Here is a 20182-nt window from a genome sequence, read left to right as displayed (position 1 = left end):
ATTATAAAACTGATGAAGGTGGTTTTCTTGGTGTTTATTCTATGTGGGGGTCAGTGAGTTTCTGGATTTTTAAGTCAGTGTTTTCCTATTATTAGAAGTGCTTTTTCCTTACAATATTTTTTTCTGCTTTTTTTTTTTTCTTTTCTTCTCTTCAGACTTCTATTACATGTATGTTAGGTCAGGTATCTTACTATACCCCAAAGATCCCTGATTCTCTGTTAATATTTTAAAAATCCATCTCTTTCCTATTCTTCAGATTGGAAATTTATGTCAATATGTATTCAGCTTCACCAACTCTTCTTTTCTCCCCTGTGATCTGTCTTCCAGTATGTGTTGAGTCAATCCAGTGAATTTTCTTTTCAGTTATTGTATTTTATCAGTTCTAGAATTTACACTTAGTTCTTTTATATAGCTTCCATTTCTCTGCTGAGACTTTCTGTCTGCTCACTCACTAAAAGAATATTTCCCTTTAATCCTTTGAGCAACTTTCCTTTTTTCCCATAACAAAGAAAGGCTGCTTTATAATCTACCTGCTAAACCCAACATTTGGGCCCTCTCAGGCTCAGTTTCTATTGATGGCTTTTTTCTCCCCCAATATGGGTCCTATTTTCCTATTTCTCTGCATGTGTAGTAGTTTTTTATTATATATACTTGACATTGTAAATGACATGTTTTAGATATTTTAGAATATGTTATCTTCCTCGGAAGAATGTTTATTCTTATTCCAGCAATCAGCTGTATATTGGCTGATCACTTTGAGCTTGTATAGCTTTGGTTTTATGCTTTGCTAGGATGAATTATGGCAAGTTCAGTGTGTTTTACAAGATCTTCTAACTTGATGGGACTCTATCTACAAACTATCTCTTCTCTGAAAATCTTGTCAGGACTTGATTTCAGGCTTTGTCTGTAGCTATCAAGAGTAGTTTTCAGGGCTTCCCTGGTGGCGCAGTGGTTGAGAGTCCACCTGCCAATGCAGGGGACACGGGTTCGTGCCCCAGTCCAGGAAGATCCCACATGCCGTGGAGTGGCTAGGCCCGTGCAGCGGGAGAGGCCACAACAGTGAGAGGCCCGTGTACCGCAAAAAAAAAAAAAAGAAAATAGTTTTCACAGTGGAGTCCTTACTTCTAAGGCATGCCCTTTTATGGGGGATGAATTCACAGGATATTTTACATCTCAGCTGGATACCCAAGGAGTTAAACAGCTCTCTTCACTTTTCCTGGGCTGAACCTCTGATGTCTCCCAGTGCAGCGACCTTTCTCAACCTTGCAGTGGCCACTGTGGTAAGCATTGGGTGATGTTGCCTTGTGTGAACTGGGTGGGTTCACTTACAGATTTCTGCAGCCATTCTCTGCACAAATGCTTCCACTCTGGTTTCCCTTTTCAGAATTTCCAGCTGCTTCCAGTGCCCTGAACTCTGATCTATGCCTCCTCAGCTCATCAGGGCTAACTTATTCCTTTTGGGGCTTAGTGGCTGCACTGCCTTTGGGGAATTGTCCTCAAATCAAGAGCTAGTAAGTTTCCTTATCCCAGGGATTGTAGGCTTGTACTGCTTGTAAAAGATAACCAGTAAATTTTATCTCTTTCCCTCCCCTGCCCTTAAGAGGCACTGGGTCATGGGAAGCTAATGTGAGAGATACTCTAATCACTTAAAACTATTCCTTTCCTACTTTTCTCTTAAAAAAATTACAGGAAAGTTTGAGATTCATTTGTTTTCTAAAATTAAATTTATAGAGGCTGAGTTGCTGCTGGGTGGATATCTCACTAGGCTTGTTCCGCTCTCTTTCTTCTCAGTGCTTACATGGAACTATATCAGAAAGTTGAACAGACTCAATAAAGGGATTTTTGTAAAGACTGGTTGTTTCTGGGTAGGAAAAGACAAATTCGTTCAGTAAACATTTTGTAAGTGTCTGCTTTAAGAACTGCATGTTCAAAGAGCATCCTAGATGTAGCCTCTGCCATCAGAGAACATACAATCTAAAGAACTGTTTGCTTCTTGCTGTATTTATCCCTGGTGCTAGTCTTATTGGTCTCCTGGGGCAAAATTATACCCTAAAACCACCTAAAATCAGTGCTGACTTCCCAGAGGCTGTGATTTTATACTTGTGACATTTAGTTTTTCCCAAAGCCACGCTTTTAAGTTAGTCTGCTCAGAGATCTTTGTAAGGGTTGTGTCAAGGGCTCCTGGGAATGAATTAGGAGGGGAAGGCAGTTACCATTTTACCACCCTTCTCTTGGCGCTTCTTTTCCTTATTTTAAACAAAACATAACATGCTCAAAAAAGCTGTGGTTGCTCTAGGCAATACCCAGATAAGGGTTCTACTTCCAGCAGTTCTGGGACCCCAACAGGAATTTTAGTATGTACTCCCATCTTCCCCCCCAACCCAACCCATTCTCTTTCCACCATCTTGGTTTGTCAGTTCCTTCTTTTCTGCAGGCCTCTCCAGGACCGACTCCCACACTGCGTCACAGGCTCACACCACGTCACAGCCTCCTTTCCTGGCCTCTTTGTTCCTTTCTGTTTGCATGTTTAGGACAGAAAAGAAGCGGGAGAAGCCAGTGCTCTGAACTCAGTTTTATAAGATATCCTCCGTTTTTTTGATGGAGAGATACCCAGGTACCAGGAAAAGCATATCTTCTAGTACCCAAATGTTCAGGTGTATTACATCACATTTGTGAAAGAAAGACTATCAAAAGCTAGTAAAATTCTGATAAGATAAAAGGAATTACTAAGAACCATACTCTTAGATTCTAAACTAAATTGGGATAAGGGAAGTGAGGTCCAGAATCTAGATTTCTGTATCAATGGGGATATTTTAACAGCTGAGATGCTTCCTGAAGGGCTTTAGGCATATTACATTTAGTTTGGTGCTGGGACCAATTGGGCAATGAACCAGGGCTCCTGCCAGGCCCAGATGGTCCTGGTCCAGGCTGATTGCTTGGGCTCTTTCCTTCCTGACTGTGATTCCAGGCACTTGGCCCAATTCCCACTGCTTTTCTGGGCTGCCCCACCTGCCCTACCCTGAAGAGGTCAGTCTTATCCCTCAAGCGTGGCCATGGAGTAGGAGATAATGTCTCCAGCTTGAACATGTTGATGAACACATGATGTCTTTCAGATAATGGAAAATGTGGGAATAACACACACACACACAAATGGTGAATAATATCTACAGATCTTCCAGAGCTTGTCCTATTTTATGGTTTCTTACTCTGAGCTGCTCTCATATGCTAAGGGCTTCTTCCTTCCCATCTATTCTTAAAGAAAGGAAAACAGGAACTGAACTCTTATGTGCTGAAAACTTTCACCTATATTCCCCACTTTATAGATGAGGAAATTGAAACTCAGATATAAGTTAAGTAGCTTGTCACACAGTAAGTGGAACGACTGAAATTTGGACTAACTGCAACTTCTGTATATCCTGCAAATCATCTTTTCTCTCGGATATCCTAGGTCAGTGTATAAAAAATTTTTTAAGCAGAAATAGCATTTTTTAAACTATGAAATTTTATATAGTATCCCACCATATGAAAGAGGTAAAAGCAGTTTCTCTCGTTGAAGCTGCAGAGAGGAGGCCTGGAGCCTCATTTGGAAACCACTGGTCCAGAGCCCACAGAGTCCCTCCTCCATGAAGACCCTCGCTGGTGAATGGGAAGGTGGAATGGGAGCTGATCATTCCATGGCAACAATTAGACCAGGTTTGCCTTTCGTGGGGACGCTTAGGCTCAGAGATAGTAGGGTGACTTCTCAAGGGCACAGGGCTGCTAGGTGGCAGAGCACTGTGACTCGCAAGTCTATAACTGTTGCGATCACGTCACTCTGCTTCCCCAAACCACCAGGCACCAACAGCAAGGACCTGTCAGTGCAGCCCTGCGGAGGAAGCTCTTCTTATGCCCGGTGGCGAACAAAGCAGCTGGTTCACGGAGGCATTCAGTGGTGTTCACAAGTGGTGCCTGCCCAGGTGTACTTACATATTGCAGTTTGTACAAATTGACTTGTTGGTTCCAGAACAAGTAGCCAGCTTTTCAGACAGAGTGTTAGTGCAACAGATTTGCACAGATTGCACTACTGCAGATGTTTCCACTGGATGTGAACCAGGCCCTGGCATTGCTTTGCTGGGAAACCCGCTAGTGTGGGTTTTGTGATGCACTTGGTAGCAGAGAACCAAAGTCGAAAGCCAGGTGTGGGCAGTGCAGGGCTCTGATCTAGAGGATCAGCTCCTGTTTGGCACCATATGCCTATGGCATGAGGGTCCTCCTTGGGTCACAGGCTGCACCTCTTTTATATCCCAAGGTCTGTGACTGTTGGGGGTGGAATGGGAGGGGGTAGTTCAGGTGTCACCCTGGGGAAACTGAGCCAGCCCAGCACAGGCACCGGCTTCAGATGCTCTTATCAAATGTATTCAAGAATGCCAAGATGGCCCTTGGAGATGGTGAGAGGCGTGCTTGTCCTAAAGAGCCATGTAATATACTAAGTTATTCGAGGAATTGTTTTCAGCCCCTCACACATTATCTTCTTTATTTTTTGAAGCCCTGTGAGAAAGCTACCATCACTATGTCCATTTCACAGATGAGGCCACTGAGTCACACTCAGGGGCAGAGTCTCAGTTGAATTTCTCTCCACCCACACAGTCCCTTGTTCTAAACCATTCCAGCTGCTGTACGGCTGGGTCCTGTGCTGTCCTGCTTCCCAAGTTCATTGGTTAAGGGAGGATGTGATTCGGGTGATTTTGAACATGAAAGAACCCTTCCAAGACGATTTTGTTATTTGTGTTTGTAAAGGCAGCAGTGGTTGCAGTTAACTTTTCCTGTTGAAACAGCCCTGTGGATGTTTTGGCGTTCTCAGAACCGAACAAAATTATGTCGTATCAGCTGGCTCTGAAGTCCTTTCCGCTGCCCTGGACTCACCATGACACACAGGCTCAGAATCTCCCCACACACCAAGCCTCATGGCCTCCTGCACGTTTGAGCTTTCAGTGATGTGGAACTACTCCGGGGCCTATTTTCACTGAAACCCAGGACTCAGATTCAGAGTCAGTAGCCTCACATGTGGTTCAAAAATGTGAGTGGGTTTCCTGAGTAATGGTCTTGTTACGGGGTTTGGAAAAAAAAAAGAGAGAGAGAGAGAGAGAAGGAGAGATCTAACTTGGAGGAAAACCACTTCTGGAGAAGAGTACATGTATTTCCATAGAAAAGTTTATTTATTAAAAGAATCCATCATGATTCTGCGGCCTTTTCCTGAGCCCGTATTTGCCTTGTGGGTTACCCTCTCTGTTCTGTCTCATCTTTAACCTGTCTCCTGGGAATTTTATTGGGTAGTCACATACCACTGCCCTGAAAAACTCCCACCATTACTGAGATGGAACATGGTCGTAAAGGTTATCCTCGGGCTGCCATATTAGTTAAGGGTACGTTGACTGCCTTAGCCGACGATGCTAGCATCTCATGACGACGCGATAGAAATGTGTTACTAGATCACATCATGGGCCATTGCAGGCGGGGGTTTCTCCTCCAGGTGGCAACTCAGGAACCCAGCCCCCTTCCGTCTTTCTGGCACCACCGTCTCTATCTGGAGATGATAGGTAGGTAGAGGAGGGGGGAGGGAAGGAGAGGTAGGGAAGGTTGCTCCTGGCAGATTTTCAGGGCCTAGGGGCCAGGGAGTACAGTCTACCCCTTCTCCCTCCCAGTGAACAGAACTGACTGCATGTGCCTGGGCAATGTAGCCCCAATATGCATGGTTACACTTGCAGTGACAGTAAACCTACTTGATTCTGCTGAAAAACACATGCACGGGAGCTGTCTGTGGAGGCCTGGAAAGAAACTTTGATTTGGGAGTCAACCAAGAAGAAAAGCTTCAGAAGGTAGGTTCAGAGGTTTGGTTACCCCCATGGGCCCCGGTCACTGACGCCGTGGGTGTTTTATGAATGCTCGCTGCCAGGGGTGAGTGTACAGCATTAGTATTCTTTAATGTGGCTCGGCAGTCTTTAACACTTTAATGTGGCTGTATGGTCTTCCTTGACCCTTCCAGAAAGAAATCACCTGTCCTCTTGGTACTGCATTGGCTGCTTTATGTATTTCTATCACATCATCTGTACCACTCTATTGCCCTTAGTTTCCATTCTAATATCCCTTATTAGAATGTAAACTCCTCTAAGCAGAGACCTTGTCTCATCTATCTTCATAGCCCCAGCCCCTTCCACGGTGCCTGACATGGGATGTTGAGTCAACAAATGATTTTCTTTGAGGGCTAGAAATTTACTGTTTTTCAAATGGAAAGTTTTAAAAGCCATCCTCTGTCAAGGCAGCCCTGGTCAGTGCCAGAGTGCCTGCCCTTTTACCAAAATGGGAAAGTTGATTTGGACTTCAAGCCTCTATCCAAGAGAGGTATAGAGCCATACGTCGGTCCAAGAATGTGAGGGGCTTTCCGGGCTCTGAAGATCACCCCTTTGCTGGCTTCAACCATGGGTAGGAGTGGAGGGAGGGCCCAGGGGCTCCAGGGTGTCTCATCTCATTTACCTGCCTTAATCCTATCAGCCTCACCTCCACCTGCTGTCTGCCTGGAGACATTGGGACTTACCCTTGTGTTCCTAGGGCCCAGGCCAGTTCCTGGTCCATAGCATTTTTGCTTAGTAAGCATTTGGTGAATGAATGTACATTTGACTGAAGTTAGAACCTTCTAATCATTGAGAATCACGCATATAGCAGACAGCTTGGGACCTGGGTGGAAATCAGAAGAACTGGATTTTACTTCTCACTTTGGCTTTGAACACCTGTGATATTTTGATTTGTCCCTAGAGCTCCTAAATATATATTTAGAACTCCTAAAACCCTTGGAATTTCCCAAGCGATAAGAGCAGTAAAGGTGTCTGGGTATTTAGAACAAAACCCTTTCAACCACATCTGAGCTTATGTAAATGAGAAAACTTTTGGAAAGCACCAAAGCATGGGGGCTGGTTGGAGGTTAGAACTTTCAATCCCATCCCCATCCTTAAAGTTAGTAAGTTCCTTAGATGTGTAACCAAGAGAAGAAAGTGCTTCCTGAGGAATGAAATGATGGGCTGCCCTGGAGGTGACAATTCCAGAAGCTCACTGGAAGTGTTCCGTAGAAAAGAATTAACCATTTGCCAGGGATGGAGAGTCTTTTCGAGTAGGAGAGAAGGTTAGCTTGCTGATTCTCATCGAGAAGGGAGGACCGTGTCAGGGTCTGTGGTGCCTGATGAGTAATAAAAACTATGAGAACTTGGTGTTTCTGTCCTTAAGCCATTGGGGAAAAAGGTGTGTACCACTATTACTGGTGTGACTGCAGAAGGTTGACCACATTTGAGCTCTACAAGTGAAAAATGTTGAAAAAGGCTTGTCTAATGCTTTCTTAGCCCTTCCAACAACAGCCAGACTCTGATTCCATAACATAGTTTTACAAGTTAGCCTACGGCACCATTTGTGTCTCTGGTGCCTGGTGTATTGCAAGTGGTCAAAAAATCTTTCCTTGATTGATTGCTTTATTCACTCAGCGGATTAGATGAACGTATATTTGTTGAATGAATGACTGGATGAACCAGGGACTCGTCCTTGACCCCAAGCTTAGAGCCCCACTTGCCCCAGGTCTTGTGATTATGGCCTTTGTTTTCCACAAGGTCGTAAGGGTTCAGGTGACCCTGCCCCGAACAGTTTGTTTGTGTCCCTCATAATACAACTTCCAGAGCTAAACATGATCCTCCATCTTTAACTGAGTGACCCACCAGGATCAGGCCTTGTGATAAGCATCAATTGAAACTGAAAACGCGTGCTGCTGTGGAAGGCCAAGAGTCAGAGAGATCGTGGCTCAAGTTTCCTTCAAATGCACCCAAAAGAGGCTTTAAAAACCAAAGGTAGAAGTTTGTGTCAGGTTTTGTTGCTTTCTAACTCCTTTGGCCAAAGTGGTTGTTCTTTTCAGTCATGGGCATGGCCTCTGAGCTCTGAGCCTGGGCCAGGCCCCAGGCTAGTGATCAGTGAGCTAGGAAATGCGCCAGCTAATTTGAAGCACATCACATCAGACATTTCCTGAGGTGGAAAGGAAGGCCTCCTTGCTAGAAAGCAGGGAGGATTTTGGCTCCTAGAGATTGGATTCAGTAACTTTACTCCCTTGGCTGACGGCCAATCCCCTAGCAAGTAGCTCTCATAAGGTCTGCAAAAGACTCAGTTCCAAAGTCTCCAGCCCCTGCTTTACACGTTGACACCACAGCCTTCTTGGAGAGATGTATCCCCTTTCTGGGGTCAGGGACAGCTTTTAGAAAAGGGGAGCGATTATAGAATCTGATTAAAGATTTTATAAGAATTGAAAAATCCTTACTAATTTTTCTAATTTTAAATTTGGGGGGCAGTGTTGACTTTGTAGTGGAAAATTGTCAACCCCGAATTAGAACACTGTCCCCCCGAAAAGGTTGCCATTCATCACTTTCCTTCCTTTTCAAGTTAAATAAAGCCATATAATGAACGTATAGGTATGGATGTATTAGTGTTAGATATTAAATGTATAAATTAGAGTCTAGTGGTAGTTTCTCAATTAACTTAAAAAATTGGCTTTTGCAGCCAAGGAATTTGATCTCAGTAGCACTCAAAGTTAAATATTCTGTTATTCCAAAAATCTTTAGCTCTTTCTATGCACCATGTAGGCTACTATGAATGCCTGTGCTAATGCCTCTATGTTCCGTGCACTGTAGCACTTCACAGATGACTACAAATAACACTAATTAAAACACAGAGGCCCTAGCTGCCTCCTGTCTGAATTCTTAGAGTTGAATCCTGGAGTGAAAATTAAGCTGGTTTGAGGGGCCCCTAGGGTACATGAAAGAATAAAATACAAAACACCTTTGTGTGAATTATCAGATCTGATACCCTTTACACCTGTGAAATATGGTGCTTTTAGTAGGTAATTCTACAGTTCATCAACGGAGACTTAGGACAGATACATTTCAAAGTCATCTATTGGGATTGAAACCCAAGTCTTCAGACAGATGGATGCTTTTCCCATCATAAACTGTACACTTCAGGAGCACCGGTGTACCAGGGATGTACAGAGTGACGGCTGTGGAGACCCCTGAAGGAATGATCTGGTTAAGTGCCTGGTGTGACTTTTCTGTCATCTAAACTCTGAGGCTTCCGTCTAACTCTGGATACTTCATCTTCTCTTTTGGGAAAACTGATCTGGGACTATTTGATTCCTACCTGGAAGGGGTGCTCAAGAAAATCATAAAATATTTACGAAGTGCTTTAAGTTTCAGGGAAGTAAAGTTCCAGTCTGTGAACATGGGAAACGCACCTGCACCAGCAGGTGTCTTATCAGCTCACCCAACGTTGCTTACTTCACTCCTGACCTGTCCGTGTGCGAAAACCTAAGGAAGTCACACATACACTTGCTACTTTTCTTTAGCCACATGTACTCCTGGGAATGGAGTGGTACATTATTAACATGTCCAAGAAGGGACTTAAAGGGGTGGGAGTGAGAAGAGAAGGTGGCAGCAGGGAGGTGAGAAGGGGAGGAAGAGGTGGGGGCGAGTCAAAGCTGACAACACCCAGGGAGCCCAAGCTGTTAACCTGTGGGGTCTGGACAGCTTCTGCCGTTCCTCCCCTCTCCCCACGAGGAGAACCTGAGACTCCCTGCCTGGCCAGGTCTTGCAAAGAACTGTGCCAGGCTCCGCTGTGGCCAGGCCTTGGTGACAAGAGACAGTGGGGTGCAGAGCTGTTCACTTGGCATCCTTTACCTTTACAAAGGTCACTGATAAAATGTGAAACTGACGATGCGTGCATGGCTTCATGGAGATGCGCAGGAGAGCGGGGATCCAGGGCGAGGGGCGGATGCACAGAGAGGGGGACACAGCCTCCTGAAACACACACAGGAAGGCTCAGGACAGCCAACTGCTCCAGTGAAGCAGCAAGCTTGTGTTTACTTTCAACTCAAAATGTTTTCCTTTGTATATCCATCACCTCTTCATTCTCAGGAAGCGACACAAAGTAACAGGCTTCAGGATGCCATCTGTGTCCATTCTGACAGTGTTCATGTCACAAGACACAATTATGTACTGCAATTATACAAAATGCAAAGAACAGATTGCAGCAAGTTACACAGGTTAAAATGAAACTGACAACCCCAAAGAAAACAAAACAGAAAGTTATCTCTGTCAGAATCCATAGAGATGCTTGGCAATATTACCCGCCCCCCCCAAAATGTAGGCAAATCATTGTCCTAGCATGCTGCAGTTCATTGCCACAACTTCATAAATTCCCAGCTCTTTGGGGGAAGGAAAGTGCGTGTTCACAGCCTATAGTTTGCAAAGAAATAGCTTTTACGTGTATGCAGGTCAACAGAAAGAGGAACGCAAACTCTAGGCACCAAGATTGCTCAGACAGCAGTGGAGTCTAAAGAGTGAGACTTCAAAGTCTTCTGAACCAGATCTAGTTTGTTGAAAAGGAACCTGGACAGTGACATTAGTCCAAGAGGGCCAAGGAGGAAACACTGAACTGTTAATAAGAAAAAAACATCAAGAACTAGAACAATTAAGACTTAAATATTTTTTCTACTCTACTTTGAAGCTGAATTACAGCTCTTCATATTTGGAAAAGATACGCAGTTGATCTGTGGGAAGAACCTTTCTCTCTCCCCCGATCCACCCTCCCCATTGCTGATCCAGTAAGCTTATGTTGGATTATAGATAGCACTGGTTCAATTTCCTTGAAGCAGAATTGCCATTTTTTCATGTGTGGGCATGCCTCTTTTTAACAATGAGGTATAATTTGACACCAACTATGCCTGATCCTTCTTGGGTTACGAGCTTGCTCAATAGTGCGGGCAGAAAACAGTTCAACGTTCTGATAAAATCACACACGTACAAAAATTATTGCACTTAAAAACAACAGCAAAAAACTCAGCCCAACCAGCAAAGGGCCAGCAAAACTCTTCGGAAGTGTTGTGCTTCCTGCCCTTTGCAGAGCTTCTGGACCTTTCTGGTGTCCGGTTGAATTTGGTCCATTATTGAATGTCCAGAAGTGAGAGTCCGAAAGACACTGTAGGCTCTTTAAGGCTAAGTCTTCCCGGTGCTTCTATGAGATAAATTATCTCCTTGGCCACGTACTGTAAAGCAGGGCTCTTTTTAGCAAATGGCTAGTAGAGCCCCCCCCCCAAAAAAACTCTTGGAAGCAAGGGAGGAGGGGTTCACATCATGTCCTGTCCTGTAAATGAGAGACAGAGGAAGACAATAAGCAGCCTGGGAGAGCAAAGCCCCTCATCAACAGCTCTGTGGCTGGAAGTACAGCGACCGCCTCCTGATTCCATCACTAGCTCTCATTACACTCAACCCCACAGCCCATGTGGACGTGGGTTTATCTGTGCATCTTTCTCTGTGCAAGTCCTCCTTTCTGTGTCTCTGTCTTTCCTTCTACCTGCAAATTTGTCTCTGTCTGTCTTTCCTTATTCTTTTTCCTTCCTGCCTCCTTGTGCTTTCTGTCTGTCTTTGTTGATGAATGTAATGGTCTGATGCTAATCCTATCCTGGTACTCACTAGTCCATATCCTTCCATACTTCTTCCTCAAGGCACCCTTGTCCTCTCTCTCCCTGTCAATGATCCCTCCAACCTTAATATATTCATACACATTCTACGCTCTGTTTACTGAGTTGAGTTAGAAGATTACTTGTTACTTTAGCCAAGATTACTTACACCTCCGAAATCTGATGTCCTAGTTAAAACGTGAGCACAAGGCATTGACTGTGTAACGATTTTTTTTCACGATGCTCTCAAGTAAGTACTCACATAATAGATGAGATCAAGGCGTTTGAAAACTCCGCTAACCTAAGACTATTGTCAATATTGTTTTTCTTCTTTGGGGTGTCTACTTTAGCTCATCTCTTCTTTGTAGCCCCTTGTGTGGCCCCTGTAGTCAGTAAAATGTCTGCATAAAGTATCTAGATAAATAGCATTGGATGGTAATATCCTGATATTGCAGGCACAGATCCAATATCAGAGTAATTTAAGGTTCAGGGTGGAGGGAATGGAGGGCAAATCTTCATGAGTTGCTGAAGCTCTTGCGTGCCACACCCACCAGCCTAGGCCCACTGAAGCTCAAAGATCTGCTACGGTATTTGTCTCTCCCTATGACCACCTCCCCGTGACCACCTCTGTGGGGTCAGAGTCAGCACAGATAGCCACTGCTGCGTTTGTCGTATCCCATATCATGCCCTCTCCTGTTGTGCTAAGACAGGGTGCCCATGATGGGTTCTTCTCCACTTACTGGTCTGGATTCTGAACTAAGACTTGCTGACATTCTCATAGATGACGTCACTGATGCAGAACTGCTGCTTCTTCTTCATCCACATCCGTTGCGCACACTGATGGATAAAGATGTACTGCTCCTGGGGCCAGAGACAAGGGTTTCAGAGCAAGACACCTCTGCGCAAAAGTATAATATTTTAATACTATGGCAGTATTAAATGCTATGATGTGATGTCAAGGGAAACATTCTTCATTATTTATGAGACAATTTTTTTAACATCTTTATTGGAGGATAACTGCTTTACAATGGTGTGTTAGTTTCTGCTTTATCACAAAGTGAATCAGCTATACACATACATATATCCCCATATCCCCTCCCTCTTGCGTCTCCCTCCCCCCCCATCCCACCCCTCTAGGTGGTCACAAAGCACCGAGCTGATCGCCCTGTGCTATGTGGCTGCTTCCCACTAGCTATCTATTTTACGTTTGGTAGTGTATATATGTCCATGCCACTCTCTCACTTCATCCCAGCTTACCCTCCCCCTCCCCGTGTCCTCAAGTCCATTCTCTACATCTGAGTCTTTATTCCTGTCCTGTCCCTAGGTTCATAGAACCAGTTTTTTTTTTCTTTTTTTTTTTAAGATTCCATATATATATGACACAATTTTATAACTAGAAAATCCAAGAGAATCAACTGTAGAAATAGTTTGATTAATAATAGGGCTTAGACTATCACTACTTAATGCTAAAGCCAATGAATATTCAAGCAATAAATCATGGGGCTATTTGAAAAAAAAAGTAGCACATCACCTCATAATACACTGAAATAAATTCCAGGAAGTTTAATGAATTAAGCCATAAAAATATAAAGGAAAATATAGGTTAATTTTTCTCTGATTACTTTAAGGGAGGACTGTTTAAACTTTAAACAATGAAATAAGTTACAAATAAAAATGTTAAACTACTGTATATAAAAAGCAGTAAAAAGAATAAAATAAAGGGCAAACCAGAAACTGAGAGGGAATATTTTCTAGAATTATGACAAATGTTGATACCTTCATCTTTGTTTAAAATTCATCCACATCAGTAACATGCACACTTAAAGTGACAAATAAATAAAATACACTGACCACTAGACCAAATATTCCTGGAAAGCAGGGACTGTGTCTTTTTATTCCTAATACCCAGCACTTAGTTTGTGCTTATTAAATGTTTAAGTAAACTGAGAAAATATTAAACCATACGCAAAAAATGGCCAAGTAATAAAAAATTGTAAATTAAAACTATTTTTTATCTATAAAGTAAGCAAACCTAAAGGAAAAAAATAATATTCAGTGATGATTTGAGTTTGTTGAAGCAATCATTTTTACCTACAGCTGGTGGAGGTACAATTAATAAAATGCTAATAAATGGCATTGTGGACAGATAAAAGTAAGAAAGGAAAGAATCCAATTTAATGTCCTATAAAAAGGAGAATGTTTGAAGTAAGCAACAGCATATCTAAAATGAAACAGTATGGGACTTCCCTGGTGGCCCAGGGGTTGGGAGTCCGCCTGCCGGTGCAGGGGACACGGGTTCGAGCCCTGGTCCGGGAGGATCCCGCATGCCGCGGAGCAGCTGGGCCCGTGTGCCACAACTACTGAGCCTGTGCTCTGGAGCCCACGAGCCACAGCTGCTGGGCCTGCGTGCCATGGCTACTGAGGCCCACGTGCCTGGAGCCTGTGCTCTGCAGCAGGGGAGGCCGCTGCGGTGAGAAGCCCGTGCACCACAATGAAGACCCAACACAGCCAAAAATAAATAAATAAAATAATTTTTAAAAATAAATAAAAGAAAAATAAATAAATAAAATAATTTAAAAGAAAAATAAATAAATAAAATGAAACAGTATTCAGTCTTTAAAATGAGAGTTATAGAGCTTTAGGCAATTTGGGATGATACAGGTAGCAAAATATTAAGTGAAAAATCAGAATGTAAAATTAGCATATGTGTATAGGGCATATGAGCACAATTGTGTGAACATTATACTTGAATGAAGGCCGAGATGAGGTACGCCAAAATATTGAGAGTAGCTGTCCTTATGTCATGAAGTCAAGGTCATTTCTCCTTTTTCCTTATTTTCCGGAGTTTCTCTCTAAGTAATACCATTAAAAATAGCCTTTAAATAAGAACCAGTTAAGATAACCACAGGATTTCAAGGACCTTTTGTATGACAACTTCATACAAAGGATAAAATTAAATACTTCAAACTTCCCTGGACTCACATGTATTTTTCAACAAAATTTGGGGAAAATATATTCCCTTATATTGTGACAACATCACATCAGTAACTGAGCTTCCCTTTCTTGTTATGACACATGCCTCCATTGTTTCTGGTGTTGAGTCAAGCACAGGGCATCGATAAGGACAGAGACTGCCTGGTTTCTCAACCCATACCTACACAGTGGCCAAACTTTGTGTCTAAATAAATACGTAAATAAAGTAGCTAGGCCACAGGAAAAGTAAATAAAAGACTATTTACAGACTCATCTCTGAGAGTTCCTGAGAAATCAGGAGGCTGCCAATGAGGAGAAGCGGCTGCTCAAAGCAAGGCCTGACCTCCTGGGAAAGCCTATTAGAGGAAAATTAAAGAAAACCTTTGATAAAAATAGAAGAGAGCCCAGGAGAGGCGAAGGCCATCCACATGTGGCACTTCACAATTTCAAAGCACTTATCTTGATGATATCGGTTCACCTGATGTATACTTTACAACAAACAACTAATGAACGTTGTCCTTCACCTTTTACAGATGAGGGATGGGAGCTTTTTAAAAATATATATTTTTATTGTTTAATTTTTTTTTTTTTTTTTTTTTTTGCGGTAAGCGGGCCTCTCACTGTTGTGGCCTCTCCCGCTGCGGAGCACAGGCTCCGGACGCGCAGGCTCAGCGGCCATGGCTCACGGGCCCAGCCGCTCCGCGGCATGTGGGATCTTCCCGGACCAGGGCACGAACCCACGTCCCCTGCATCGGCAGGCGGACTCTCAACCACTGCGCCACCAGGGAAGCCCTATTATTTAAGTTTTTAAAAATTGGAGTATAGTCGATTTACAACGTTGTGTTAGTTTCAGGTGTACAACAAAGTGATTCAGTTATACATACATCTATGTCTATTCCTTTTTTTAGATACTTTTCCTTATAGGTTATTACAAAATACTGAGTTTAGTTCCCTGTGCTATTCAGTAGGTCTTTGTTTGTTATTTATTTTATATATAGTAGGGTGTATCTGTTCATCGGAATGGGAGATTCGAGAGGTGAAGTGAGTTGTACAGTGGTCAGGGTTGGTCCCGGGCCTCTTTCGGGGTCTGGCCTGACTACCCTACTCTCCGACTACCCCTCGCTCCTCTTGTGCAGGGGTCCACACAGCGTGCCTGGTCAGCTGAGAAAGGGGAAAAGGGCTCATCAAAATACGGCCCGTGCGGCATGTTGCAGGGACTTGAAACATGCATCTGAGGATATGGTCAAATTAATCAGTGACTTCTGCTGTTTGTAGAGGGGGTGGGGTACTAGAATCAAGGCAATGGGCCGTCAAGAGGGCGTAGGAAAATGAAAAACCAGCATGGGAGGTAACCTGTACACAACACACTGTGGCTTCTGTATATACATTGACTCCGCTGGAGAATCATTCTGGCCTCTTGAAAACCATTAGTGTCAAACGAGTGCTCTGGGATGATGAAGAAAAATAATTTTTTACTCTGCTCTTTATTATTAGCATCAGTAAACTAGGAGGCAGCAGGACTGGGGCGTGAATGAGCTCAAGGAGGATGTTAAGGAAATCCTAACATTCAAGTTACAGGTTGAACCACGAAGAGCACAGGAATGAGGAAAAACAGAGGTAAATCATTGGACGAGAGGTTCCAGACACAACTGATAAAACCGACATAAATAAATAACTTGAACTAGAGAGGATCACTGCAAAATCCTGAGGGAACTCAAGAGTGAACTGGAACAGTTGGGAAAAATAAGTGACCCGTGGTGACCTCTGCCTCTTCTGCTGACTTTGAATTTTCCCACGAGAGTTCAGGGAAGGGATATCGTACTTAAAAAAGACTGTTTCCCTGGAGATGTCAACCTAAAATACTACCATAAACAAAGAAGCAATCAAAATTTGAGGAAAGGAAGTTACAGAGAAAACCCAACTTTTTCTCAGCTTTACAGAAAGGCACATGGTGGTCACCCTGGTGTCCTGGGATTACCACACATGAAGAAAGATAATGGCACTGAAAATTGGATAGAGGGTCTACCATGTGAAGGCAGACCTTTGAAAAAGGGATTAGGATTCTGTTGTTGGAAAGTTGAAAGCCAACAGGCTTTAATCACAGTCTATAAAATTATAAAAGGTATGCATTAAGTCAGTGGGGGCAGACAGTTCATCAAATCCAAAATACTTAAAATAAGGAGTGGCCCTTTGAAGCTTGGAGATCAATATACATAATAGAGAGTTTTAATCACATAGGAGGATATAGATTTATGGAAGTGAAAGCCAAAAATATGGACAGATTCATAGCACAGGTTTTTTTTGTTCGTTTTTTTACGGTACACAGGCCTCTCACTGTTGTGGCCTCTCCCGTTGTGGAGCACAGGCTCCGGACGCGCAGGCCCAACAGCCATGGCTCACGGACCTAGCCGTTCCGCGGCATGTGGGATCTTCCCGGACCGGGGCACGAACCCACGTCCCCTGCGTCGGCAGGCGGACTCTCAACCACTGCACCACCAGGGAATCCTCATAACACACTAGGTAGTTGGGCTTGTCTGGGAAACCAGGACATTTTAAACTTATGATAATAGGATAATGTCTATGTCTCCACAGTGGTAAATTAGAAGGTAGCAGGACTGGAATGTGAGTGATCTCAAGGAAGTGAGCACACTAATAGATGTCTTGCTTCCTAATCATCCCTGAGCCATCTGAATGTGAATGAGTTACTGTTTCCAAAGTGCTATGATCTTGCTAGAGCTCAGAAATAAACAGATTGGAACGTCTGTGCCAAGCCTTGCTCGGACAGGATGGGGAGGCAGGAGAGAAAAGGGTGGGAAAGGGGAAGCCGGAAGCATTGAGACGGCAGCCCGGACTGTGGACTTTTGAGTTATACTGACATCTAGTGGTGATTGCTGGGAAAAACATGAGGAAGATTAAGGCAGGTTTTAATCCCTTGGGAACTGAGTCAGAGGTCAGGCCAGGCTGGGTTCCAGTCTATAAGTGTTCTTCCCACACACACTCCTCGAGCAAAAAGGATTAGTGTTCGCCCGAAGCTAAGAAGTTGCGAGTACGGCTGGGTGACTAGGATTACGAAGAAACTATTGTGCTTAGGTTTGTGAACCCACACAGGTGCACACCCACTGCTGCTCTGAGGCAGCGTGACGCTGTCTGTCTGGGGCTGCCACTCCAGCCTGAGTGCATTTTAAGGCTCTGAGGTGGAGAGTACCTGGGAGAAGAGGAGAAAGGAGAGCACGTAACGCTGATGTATATTTCTGGGGATGCCTCCATGTTGTTACAATGACGATTCCATTCATTTAGCTCAAGGGACTGGCAGTGCTGGTAGATGAGAGGCTGGAAATCCTTAAAATTGTAAGGATTTTATTTCATCACAAAGCACAAAGTCAATCCATATTATCATCAAAAGTGAATTGAGCCACATGAAGGGCAAACTAATGACAAACTTATTGAGTCAAATCTAGCATTTTATATAGAAATTAAATCACATCAGTTTTAAAGTCTCCACTTGGTGGCATTTCCCCAGATGGCTGTCACCTTCACTGAACTCTCAGTCTGTTCAAAGAGCTTTTATTCCATTATAGATACACCCATGTGCTCTGGGTTACTGAAGGGCCTGTAACATCAATAAAAGTGTGGGCATGTACACCAAATGGATTTCTAAAGACTAATATCTGTTTCTTTTATACCTTAGAGCAGTTTGAATGTGCACAATAAGAAACTGGGAACGGCAGATGCAAAAAAAAGAAAAATCGAGACAATGGTTTTGACATATGCGATTGAATAGTGGGAAGTTTTTCAGTCAAGGGCAAATTTAAAAATACATGTGATTATGTTCCTACCTCGGTCTGTACCATAGACATCCGGTATGACCGCATTTCTGACACCAGCCCTAGGATGTCCACAAACTCATGATCCCGAATGTGCTGCAAGAGCCTGTCCAGGGCAATGAATGTTCCTGTCCGACCGACTCCAGCACTGAAAAAGAGGTTCCGACAGCACATCACTTAGCGCTTCTACACTGTTGGAAACAAATTGGCGATGAAAAAAGACCAAAACCAAAAACCAAAAACACACAAAAACTACATGTAGCATCATTGAAAAAAAAGACTAAACTGACAATATTTCCCGCTTAACTGTTGTTTAGGTATGCAGCTGTGGTTGATGTGTCTCCTAACGTCACAGTTCTATCACTGCTACCTCTCTTAGAGAGGTGTGGGTCTGCCTTGGCCACACCTGCCCATCCCGCCCCCCAGGGTTTCTGTTCCTTAGGAAAGTAAGGATTCCATGTGGAGCCTCCTGGAGAGTCAGTTCTGGCCCCCCAGGGAGCTGATACACGTAAACAATTCCAGTCTTCTGAGTAGCCTCAGAGTTAAGCCCTCACACCCAACTAGAAAGTTTAGTTGAGATGTCCACACCCTAGTTCTAGGGCTGGGGCCATGGTAATTTGTGCGTCTTCAGCCCTAGGTCAAGTTCATCATCTCTGACCTTCCTTAAAGTGCATCCGCCCTGCTAGTGGGTGCTAGTCTGCTTCATTCTCCCAGATAGTTGCCTCAAAATCAGATTTAATATTTGGACCCAGTCTCTCCCAGTCCCCAAATCCCAGGGCTCAGAGCATAGAGGGAAGTGGAGTGATATGGGCTGACCTATTCTCCACCACAGTCCGCAGGGTTACAGTTAAAGTCAGCCGTCCTTTTCCTCCAATCACTCACAGACTGGAGTGCCAACTGGTTCTGAACTCCCGATTGTGAGGGAATATGAGGAAATAGAAATCAAAACCAATTTACACGTGGGATGTGCTGGGAGAGAAAATCCAACAGGAAAAACCATGAGTTCAGAGCCGTGGTTTGCTTCTTCTACCAGACAATTCTTCCCTCTTAGGACTTATCTTCTCTGATTAAATGTTCTGTGTCTGGGTGAACACTTGCAAAGTCACATCCAGAACTATACCTGCTACCCAGCTACGTGCGTGAAAGGAGTCCATGTGTTTGACCCCAGGGTCGAGCAGGTTTATCTTCTGCTCTTGGAAAGAACCATTTTGAGATGAGATAATTTCATCTGGTGAAGCAAAACTTTTGACCTGGGAATGACTGACAGCAAGGGTAGTCTCCCTAATCAGAAACTTGGTAGCTTATGAAACATTTTTCTTTCCAGGGAGACACATTCTGTCTCTCTCTCTCTCTCTCTCTCTCTCTCTCTCTCTCCCACACACACACACACACACACACATACACACACACACCCTTAGCCATTCTAGTTCACAGACCAAGGTACTAGATCCAGGATTATTGGCTGCCAATGCCTCGTCTGACAGCTTTATTCCGCTTCTACAGCTGATACACAACAGGAGTGCATTTATATCCCCTGCTCTTCTGAGGCTGCATAAACATTTCACAACAACATTACGTCACACTGCTGGATTTTGATGGAGCTTTGTTCACATGGTAGGAAAGAAAGCTTAAATTCAAAGATAACTCCTTCTGTAAGGGATTAGTGTGGTCCTTGATTTTTGATAATGCAGTAGATCATATAGCCCCTTTTGTCTGCACCATCTGGAAATTTAGAGATAATGTGGAAGGGAAACCTAGCAAATATGTTTATCTTCGCGAGCTGAACGTTTTTATTTCACCTTTCCTTCAACTTGTGTTTTATGTCTATTTATATTACTCTGGGTTGTGATTGGCTAGTTTTAATTTGACT

The 20182-nt window shown here is 43.7% G+C and overlaps 1 protein-coding gene across 2 annotated transcripts in view; it reads right to left on the bottom strand.

Annotated features, from left to right (window-relative positions):
- Positions 1-9889: 9889 nt before the first annotated feature.
- PTPRO (protein tyrosine phosphatase receptor type O) overlaps positions 9890-20182 on the bottom strand; it is a 230956-nt gene continuing 220663 nt past the window's right edge. For both annotated transcript variants that reach the window (XM_029205425.1, XM_029205426.1), the window contains 3 exons: positions 18325-18460; positions 12256-12376; positions 9890-11199 (listed from right to left, as the gene is read on the bottom strand). In XM_029205425.1, the coding sequence (XP_029061258.1) occupies positions 12272-12376; positions 18325-18460 (241 nt within the window). In that variant the 3' untranslated portion in view covers positions 9890-11199; positions 12256-12271. The remainder of the gene's footprint in view (positions 11200-12255; positions 12377-18324; positions 18461-20182) is intronic.

The sequence above is a fragment of the Monodon monoceros genome, unplaced genomic scaffold, assembly GCF_005190385.1.
Source record: "Monodon monoceros isolate NGI ecotype Baffin Bay Population unplaced genomic scaffold, NGI_Narwhal_1 Super_Scaffold_6, whole genome shotgun sequence".
Classification (NCBI taxonomy): Eukaryota; Metazoa; Chordata; class Mammalia; order Artiodactyla; family Monodontidae; genus Monodon; species Monodon monoceros.
This window is presented reverse-complemented; position numbering and strand designations above follow the sequence as displayed.